Genomic DNA, 9,917 nt, shown 5'->3' with positions numbered 1-9,917 from the left:
TATGGACAAAGACTTTTTAAAGTTCAAAAGAGTGATGTGTTGGAGAAAAATCCTTTGCTAATCTCTCTTGCAGGAATTGTCACTATCTTTTCAAGATGGATAGCATTCAGACACTCTGATGCAATTGTGAGTTATCCAGCAGCACTGGCAGAGATCGGGCTGGTAGTGTCAGAGGCCATCAGTCTTTTGGTATGCAGGCATTGGGTGGACCCCAGCTTACAGCTTCTTTTCTGACAAGATCAAAACATTTTCCTGCAAGGAAATTGCTCTGTGACTAGCCAGGTTTCTGCAATCCCCACCACACTAAATTCTCACTGGAAGTTCCACAAGAACTTTGGCTGTCACACACAGTCAGTATTATTTTGTTGTTCTCGACATTCCCTAAAACATGAGTTTCTGCTCATCCTAAAAACTACCTAAGAGCATGTACGTATTCAGGATCCCTGTGAAGAATGCATCTGCCCTTTATGCTAGTAGACATATTGCAGAACATTTTTTTTAACCAGTTTACCCAGGTGAGGCATCTGTAATGTGTTGGTTTGGTGTCCTGATGTGTGCAGCCTTCCTGCTGGCATTTGACCAAGACCTGCATTCTGGTTATTTCTGAAATGCATCAATAACACTGTGTTGCTCTTTCTCCTTATTCTGACCATAGGCAATTCCAGAGTCAAGTTCTCAAAGGAGCTATATATACACTGGATTTCTGTAGTAGAAGTACAAGCTTCCTTATCATTGGACCAGGCAGTAGGAGAGTTACTGAGAAAAAGAGTTCTCATTCTGTTGGTGGCTTGTTCTCTGGGTGAGGCTGGAGTATAACCCTGATGTAAACCCCCTAACTAAACACTTACCAGCAACTACAGTTTTGGTAGAGTTGGCTGGACCAACCTGAGTTCACCTGTGTTTGTGTTTGAGCCCTTGTAAGCAGGTTAGAACCTGTGCAGTTGAGCCATGTTAACCCATCTTCTCTGAGGGTTTAGGCAGCCTTCAGTACAAATCCAGCTGATCTGGCTTCATTTGCCTGTGAAGAGTGAAGCTATATTTCAGTTTCCTCTCTGCAAAAATGGCAAGAAGGCTGTAAATGTGTGTGGTCGTCTAAGTTGAATGATGCTTTTTGTGATACAAATACCCAACATTTTTGGAGTGCAACTGAAATTGCCTGCATATTTTGCCCAGTGCTGCACCTCAGTTGGGGCAACTCCTTGTATAACTATAGGCTGAGATGAAGAAGGACTTGGGGGTGCTGGTGGATGGGAGGCTGGACATGACCTGGCAATGTGAGCTTGCAGCCCAGAAAGCCAGTTGTATCCTGGGCTGCACCATAAGCAGTGTGGGCAGCAGGTCAAGGGAGGGGATTCTGCCCCTCTGCTCTGCTCTGGTGAGACCCCAACTGCAGTGCTGTGTCCAGCCCTGGGGTTCTCAGCACAGGAAAGACATGGACCTGTCAGAGCAGGTCCAGAGGAAAGATGCAGATAATGATCACAGGGTTGGAGCACCTCTTAGAAGGAAAGGCTGAGAGAGTTGGGTTTGTTCAGCCTGGAAAAGAGAAGGCTCTGGGATTACTTTATTGTGGCACTTCAGTATCTAAAGAGGGCCCTACAGGAAAGCTGGAGAGGGACATTTTACAAGAGCATGTAGAGACAGGACGAGAGAATGGCTTCAAATTGAGAGAGAGTAGATTTAGTTTAGATATTGGTAAGAATTTCTTTGGTGAGTGTGGTGAGGCCCTGGAACAGGTTGCCCAAAGGGTGGATGTCCCATCCCTGGAAGTGTTCAAGGCAAGGTTGGATGGGGCTTTGAGCATCCTGGCGCAGTGGAAGGAGCCCCTGCCCATGGCAGCAGAGTAAGAACTTTAAGGTCCATTCCAACCCAAACCATTCTGATGGTTCTGTGATTTTACACAGCCTCTGACAATTAATTTGTTGGATGTCACATCTCTGAGTTGGTGTCCTCTCAGTTGGTAACCAGTAGTTTGAACATGAAAGCCTGCACATCTGACTAATGAAACCCTGAGTCATTCTATCCTTTAATTAAAGCATGTTCCTTTAATAAGTTCCTCTTACTTAAAATTATGTGAGAATTATTTCCTAGAGGAAAATGCCTAATGAATGCACTTTTATTTAGTATTTTCTGTATATTAGATAAATAAGGGGGAAAGCTTGAAATATCTGGGGTATGTCAGGCAGTTGCAGGGGATGCATATGTCAACCTCAAGCATGATTTATCTTGTGTGCCTTTTCTGACAGTTGTGACTTAACGGCTGTATTTTCCTCCAGGCTCTCAGGAGGCTGAATATATTTTCAAGTTTCTAGCTTTGCGGTGGAAGAGTAAATGTCTGTTTGCTGGTGTAATTTATCTGAGTCATTCTGGGAGAGGCGTGGAGCAATTGAAGCATGACTATTAGCATAAATAGGAGAGGGACCCTCTTCCTGAGGGTACAGTACTCATACTTTCAGAGGAAAGGTGCTTCCCCATAACAACTGCTACTGCTAATTGACAGGCACTATGCTATAAGCTGAAAGACCTAATATATTGAGCTCTGGCCTATTGTGATATTCTTTTGCATTTCAGTTTGGAGTTAACAAAAGCAGAGCAAGGAGGGAAGGGGAAAATTTCTGCAGTAAGTGCAACAGTAGAATACCACCAGAGCTGGCATTTCACACACACCAAAGGTGGTTTTTCTTTTAAAAGTTTGAAGGGAGAAGGAATTCTAAAATCTAAAGTCACTTCTGTACTTGTCTTTATGTAATACAGCGGTAACAGTGTTACATAGTTGCCATTGCCAATTTTGTTTCTAAAAAAATGTATTTAAAACTTCCTACTTTCAAACATGTAGGTATTTTACAGCATTCCCTGAACACGTAGAGGTTGATTTTGGTTTGGGGGGGTAGGGGTAGGTGTTTGTTTTTGGGGTCCTTTTGCATGTGGGAACACCAACACCTGGTGCTGTTTGACAGTGGCAGAAACTGAGCTTATCCCCCATGGGCCAGCTCTGGCTTCTGCCCCGCAGCGTGCAGCCTGGCACCATGCTTGCCCCATCGGGCTGCTGCCTGCCCGGGGGGAGCCGCTGGTGAGTCACTGCAGGCCACGAGTGCGGGTGGCAGCCACCGGGCCTGCCAGGGCAAAAACACACCTTGGTGGAGGGAGAAAATGGAAGAGTTCTCCCAGGTGTTTCCTTAAACATGACTTACACTGTCCTCTAAGAGAGAGAACGGAGGTAGCATACCTCCAAAGGGATCCTGCCTTTGGCCATAGCCTTTCTGTGCCTACCCAGGGGGCAAGAAAGACGGGCGGGCGGGAAGCTGCCCCCGGCACCCCGCGAGGCGCAGGAGCCGTGCTCGGAGCCGGCCGGGCCGTGCCAACACCTCCTTCCCCGGAACGCCGGGTGCGCCCGGTAGCGGGAGGCGGCGGCTCCCAGGTCAGGGACGGCTGGAGCCTGGCTGCGACGTCCCCTCCCCGCGTCCCCCGGCCGGGCGAAGGGTCCCGCGGGGGAGTTCTTCGCCTCACGCGTTCCTGTGCTGCCCGCTGCGGCCCCGCGGGGTCTATTCCGGCGCGGGGTCTATTCTATTCCAGCGCGGCACAGCAGCGGCTGCTCACGCTCCGGCGGGCGGGGCGGGGCAGGGCCGGGGCGGCGGGCGGGGGTGTCCCGGCGGCGGCGGTGGCTGGGCCGGGCTGGGCGTGCAGGTCCGTGCAGGGAGGAGACAGGGAATCGGAAACGGGGTGGAGAGTGGCAGCTGCAGAAAGATTAAAACCACCGAGCCCCCCAGCCCGCCCACCGGAGTTGCTCCGCGGGCACGCAAGATGTGCGGGGCCGGTCTGGGCTCCGCGTCGCGCCTGAGCGAGGTAAGGCTCGCAGTCCCCCCAGCGCTGCAGTCCCCGCTCGGCGCGACCCCCGGGGCTACGAAACAAAAAAAGAAGGGGTGGGGAGGAGGCTGCCCGGACCCCGGCGTGCCCGGCTGGGTGCCGCGTCCGGCGGAGGCAGTGCGGGGCGCGAGCCGCGCGCGCTGGAGACCGAAGCGGAGCAGGAGCGGTGCGGATTGGAACCCGGGAACAGAGCAGGGACCTGAACCCACTGGCCTCGCACCTCTTGCTGTGCCCCGCGTAGGCTGCAGTTTAACAAATCTGCCTGTTCTTCTTTCCTTGAGTGATATTATGGGTTTAATTCTTTTAAAATGTCCACTAAAAACCTTCATATGTAAAGGGAGTTTTCTCTGTATGTGTATTCCTTAATTATGCCCATTTCAAAAGCTTGCAATACTAGTTATTTAAATGCAAAGGGTTTTTTTGACATTCTTTGTTTCAGACCCATGGAATGGGCTTGCTCTTTAGCTTAATTACATATTTTTCTTGCTTTTCTAAACTTTATACTGCTGTGGGTTTTGTAAAGCATGTTCTCACTTGCATTTAGCAAGGGCACCCCTTACCTGTTTACAGCTTTGAGATGATCTCTTGTTTATATTTACACCAGTGAATTTATCACTGAGATGGCATCAGTAAGTTGCGTAACTACCCCCTTCCAAAGTGTATTCTGACTTTATTAATGGAGGAGAATACGGGTCTCTTGTCAAGTAATTTCTGTGTAGACTGTCTTACATTTGGAGTTAAATTTCATCAAGCAAGCCCTTTCCCTTTCTAAATCTCTGCTATTGTATTTTCTGCTGAAGAAAAAAGACTAGAACTAACTGCTGGGGAGCTTTGAGATCTTTTGTGTTGGAAGAAGTCCAGTAATGCAGTCCTTGCTGACTCCAACTTGTTCAGTTCTGCGTGACAGAACTTTTTTTGTCCTACTACCTTTATCTATTGAATATGCCTAACCACCTTTTAAATGTATTTTACCAGCTGAATGAAACTGATTCACGTGTGAATATATTTATGACTGTGATGCACAGTTAAGCTAGCCGATTATCTTAAACCCTTTAGCATTTGCTACACTGTTTGTCTTCCTTCTTTTAACTCTGGGTTTTGTGCCTGTTGTTCTCAGGGCTTCAGTTTCTGAGGTTGTGCAGCAGTGCCGGGCAGGCTGTGGCGCCAAGGAGCTGCAGGGCAGCCACCGGGTTTGCGGTCGGCGTCACTGTCCGGTGGCCGCTGGGGGAGCAGTCCCCAGCCGGGCACCATGAACTCCGGCACCACTGCCCCGCAGAAGGTCACCAGCAACCCCACCAACACTGATGTCAACTATGTCATCAAAGAGCATTATAATTATACGGGAAAGCTAAATGAGAGTGTGGACACTGGAATTAAAGTGACGTCGGTGGTTTTTATCATCATTTGCTGCTTTATAATCTTAGAGAACATTTTTGTCTTGCTTACCATCTGGAAAACCAAGAAGTTTCACAGACCCATGTACTATTTCATTGGGAACTTGGCTCTTTCAGACTTGCTGGCTGGTGTGGCTTACACTGCCAACCTCCTGCTATCTGGACACAAAACCTACAGTCTGACCCCCAACCAGTGGTTTGTAAGAGAAGGCACCATGTTTGTTGCCTTGTCAGCTTCTGTGTTCAGCTTGTTGGCCATTGCCATTGAGAGATACATCACCATGCTGAAGATGAAACTCCACAATGGCAGCAACAGCTTCCGCTCCTTCTTGCTGATCAGTGCGTGCTGGGTCATCTCTGCGATCCTAGGGGGACTCCCGATCATGGGCTGGAACTGCAAGAACCTCTTGTCCAACTGCTCCACTGTGCTGCCTCTCTACCACAAGCACTATATTCTCTTTTGCACAACCGTTTTCACTGGCCTTTTGTTATCTATTGTTGTCCTCTATTGCAGGATCTACTCCATGGTGAGGACTAGGAGCCGCAGGCTGACATTTCGGAAAAACATTACCAAAGCTACTAGGAGCTCAGAAAAGTCACTAGCCTTGCTCAAGACAGTGATCATAGTCCTGAGTGTCTTCATTGCCTGCTGGGCTCCTCTGTTCATCTTGCTTTTACTGGATGTGGGGTGCAAAGTGAAGTCCTGCCCAATCCTCTATAAAGCAGAGTATTTCTTAGTACTGGCCGTGCTCAATTCAGCCACGAACCCTATCATCTACACCTTGACAAACAAAGAGATGCGCAGGGCTTTCATCAAGATTTTGTGCTGCTGCAAATGTCCCCCAGCAGATTCTGGGACCAAATTCAAACGGCCAATCATTGGGGGGATGGAGTTCAGCCGGAGTAAGTCTGACAACTCCTCACACCCACAGAAGGAGGACGGTGACCATCCTGAAACCATCATGTCTTCTGGCAATGTTACCTCATCTTCTTAGGAGTAACCATGGGGGTGTATTTCAGAGCCTTCCTCTGAAATCAGGGAGCTGGGACGCCTCCTGCTCACAGCAGCAGTGTTGGGCTGAGTGAGCAAGTAGCATTAGTTCTAATGAGGCAAACGGTGCACTTGCGAGGCTGGAGTTCAAGAAATGGGACAGACTGTTCTGGCTTGAAAATCTTTTTCCCTGGAGCATGTTTTGTCTTTGCACTGAGGCAGCTCAGGATTGTCAGGCGCATTCATATCCTGAAATCTCCTTAGTAACTCTGAAAGACTGATGCCTTGGTGAAATGATGCCTGGTGTGTGTGAGAGAAAGAGAGAGGGGGAGGAGGGAAAGGGAGAATGAATCTTTTTTTTTCCCCTGTGAGAAGAATGTGAAGTTTTTTCTCTTCACAGCAAACCACTGACACAAAGATCTTTCTGTACTGAATTTAGTGGTGGCCCTGGTATCGTTGGTAAGAAGTGTGTTTGTTTAGCACATAACATGGAAAGAGATCGCACAAATATAACTTAGACCACATACAACCATAATTGGCATAATTTTGCAGAGCTTTTAGCTATGTCATAAGGTTGTATTTGCAGAGTCCAAAGCTCTTGGGGTTTTTCTTAGCAAGATCATAGCTGTGAATTTTTGCTGTCAGTCTGTATTACATTTGAAGACCATGAGCTAGATTCTGCAGTTACTTTCACCTGTACAATTCCACTGGCTGCGTCAGATTTAATGGAGTAGCTCAGAACGGCATTTGGCCCCATATTTTGATTGCCTTCTTATTCTATAGCATTAAATACACAGCATTATCATGACAAATGCAAGGTAGAATTAAACAGCATTTCTCTTCAAGATGACCGAAAGTCTACGTAAGAGTAAAAAATACTATTGGCAACAGTAGGATTTTTGCCTAAGTAAGAAGAGCTAAAAACTGAAAGTGTATTTCAGTGTCAGGTTCACAGTCTTTCCAAAAGTAAGGATCAGCTGGAAAATCAGAAGAGTACGTCAGGTTTCAGAAAAAGAAAAAGAAAGTTGAAGTGAAATGACTATAGATAAATGCACTTCCATAACAAAATGCAATACATTTTGGCACATTTTATTAATGTTTATAATTTCTGCAAAGATGTCTGTATTTTATCATGGAAGAAGTACCTGTCATTAAATTGAATGTATTTGTTTTACAGCATCATTTTTACTTCTCTGTTTTTCTAACCTGTGCTAATGGAGTTGAATGTGTACAATGTAAATAAGATACAGGAGTTTTCATGCGCCTAGAGTATTACTATAACAAAAGTGGTATATCTGGGATAGCTGAGAGCAACTGACTGATCTACAGTCATTGGCAACTCCTAGGACTGGTATTTTGTAAAGAAAATGTACTGCCTTTGTAGTAAAATTTCCAGTGCAATTAAACTGTTGGGTTTTATTTTTTTTTTCTGGTTTAAAAAATAGTATTTAAAATGTTTCTGACTTTTATTGTTCAATTTGCACATAGCTTTATTGACTTCTAAACATTAATAAACTGATTTTTTAAATGATTCTTTTATCAGATTACTAGCAGTTTTGTACTGTTGTGGTGGTTTCATGCCAGGTGTGGTTTCCTGTTGACAGAAGTCAGTGAAAGAATTCCTTGATTTTAGTACATACTGGGATTAAGTCAATTCTGTGGGGACATAATGTGTAATGTCACAGGATCATGTAAAATACAAAATTAATTTTGAACTGTAGCTTTTTTGTCAGCATGTACTGTATGGCTGAAATGCCACCAGAAGAATCTCTACAGTAGCAATCCTCTGACAGCCAGTGAAGTACAAACAGGAGGAAAACAAGCTGCCTGCCAGTTTTACCTTGACTGCCTCGAGTAGAAAAGTGAAGTAATTCACTTGTATCACCAATATAATTTGTAAATTCAATTCTTAGCTTATTGCAAACATCAGGGAAGTTTATGAAACGCAGCATGATGACCTCAACTGCGCAAGTGCTGCAGCTCCACTGGGGCTGCCAGTGAAGACCGTGGCAGTGTAGCTGAATGGGTACTGCATTACTTCTTCCAAAGGTTTGACTTCCTTTCTTGGGGCTGTTCCCTCTCAGTATTACTTTTAAGTTCCATGGAGCTCATACAGGATGCAGTCGGAGTGTGAAGATAAACCTCACCTTCTCGTACTGTATGTCATCGCTGTGCAGGGTTTACTGTGGGAAATGAGAGCCTACTCACTGAGGAAGGCTCTGGTTCATAACCTCACTTCCTGAAGGAAATTCCAAAAATGCCCTGAAGACAAAAGAGTGGAAACAGGCTGGAATTTCTCTCCATCTGTCTGCCTGTACGGAAGGAATGATTTCATGTGTGCTCACTTCCTAGCCTTTTAGTTAGTGACCTGAGCAGGGCTGGAAAAAACGTCAAATCCGTATTTGTGCACAAGATAAAATGTCTCTTGGCTCAGGCCTTCATTTGGGCAGGGATGGTATACCCTGGGTGCTGACAGTCATGAGAGAAAGCACTGCTTTGTCACAGGGATATAGTCACTTCTGTACAGAGCACCAAAACTGTACAAACCATGAAAGTCCAAGTTAAACCCTCATGCTACCAGTGAGTAAATAAAGGCAATGTATGGGGATGAGGCAATGCATGGGGACATCTGAATTTGTTAGGGGTGTTTTTATCCAAGGGACAGGAGCCCTTCTGTTCCTGCAGCCTTACAGGCATTAAGGTTGTTTGCCCCACACATCTGAGGTCCTGTGACAAGGGCTGAGCTGTGTCATCCCAGATTGTGCCACTGACCCCTTGTGACAACCACCCTGTATCTGCACTGGGAGCTGATAGCCCACAGGTGAGTCACTTCCCTTTGCCGATGTTTCTGTATCCCTTTCTTATCTGTCTCATCTAAGCACTGTGGGCCTGTGTGGAAAATGACAGTTTCCCCTATGGAGGTGACTTCGTGATGGGAGCCCAGTTCTGGGAGGGAACTCAAAGCCCTACGTAATTCACGCAATAAAAAATATGCACGCACCAGAATGTGGCACTGGGCCATGGGAAGCATTTCCTACACTCCTGGTCATGATGACTGAAATCTGCTTCCTCCACAGACACGCCACATCTATGCATGGAGACAAGATTTGGACAAGCAACAACAACTGTAATAAACCAATAAAATTAATAACAGTAAGGGTTCCTGCTGTGAAAAAAAATAAAAAGGCCATTTTGTCCTGCTCCTTGGGGGGAACCCTGCAGCTCCTCAGTCATGGCCCCGCATTCCCATACACCAGCAGATTAGGCCAGAGGTACAGCGCAATTTGAGGACACAGTGTACAAAGCACCCTTCCAAGCCCTGGCCTGCCTTCTGTGTGCATGGAAAGAGCATGCAGCTTTGTCCTCGTGATGGCTGTGTGACAAACAGGCAGAGAAAATGATCTGAGAACTGAAAAGGTGCATTATACCAAATGTCTATGTGAAATAGAATGGCCTGAATTATTTGGAGCAACCTGGTCCTTTGATGTTTGTTCTTTTTCTTAGCTGTTCTTCCAGTAATAGCAAGGAAGCGAGGAATACAACAGGGATAGAAAATAAGCATAAAATCTGTCTGTTACTTCCCTGGCAACTCCCTGTCTAGGTGTTCCTGTGTGAGAGCCAGGTATAGCAGGGTTTATATTGAGCAAGAGAGGGGCTGTAGCCAGGATGCC

General features: G+C 46.3%; 1 protein-coding gene across 1 annotated transcript; it reads left to right on the top strand.

The window, feature by feature from the left end:
• Positions 1–3,715: 3,715 nt before the first annotated feature.
• On the top strand, positions 3,716–7,777 carry S1PR1 (sphingosine-1-phosphate receptor 1). Its single transcript, XM_048312496.1, has 2 exons — positions 3,716–3,840; positions 4,979–7,777. The coding sequence occupies exon 2, from the start codon at positions 5,111–5,113 to the stop codon at positions 6,248–6,250; it is 1,140 nt and encodes a 379-aa protein (XP_048168453.1). The 5' UTR covers positions 3,716–3,840; positions 4,979–5,110; the 3' UTR covers positions 6,251–7,777.
• Positions 7,778–9,917: the final 2,140 nt, after the last annotated feature.

This window comes from Corvus hawaiiensis, chromosome 9 (assembly GCF_020740725.1).
Source record: "Corvus hawaiiensis isolate bCorHaw1 chromosome 9, bCorHaw1.pri.cur, whole genome shotgun sequence".
In the NCBI taxonomy this organism is placed as follows: Eukaryota; Metazoa; Chordata; class Aves; order Passeriformes; family Corvidae; genus Corvus; species Corvus hawaiiensis.
This window is presented reverse-complemented; position numbering and strand designations above follow the sequence as displayed.

Coding starts and splice junctions, on each gene's coding strand:
- S1PR1 (XM_048312496.1), top strand. CDS start 5,111: ATGAACTCCGGCACCACTGCCCCGCAGAAGGTCACCAGCAACCCCACC.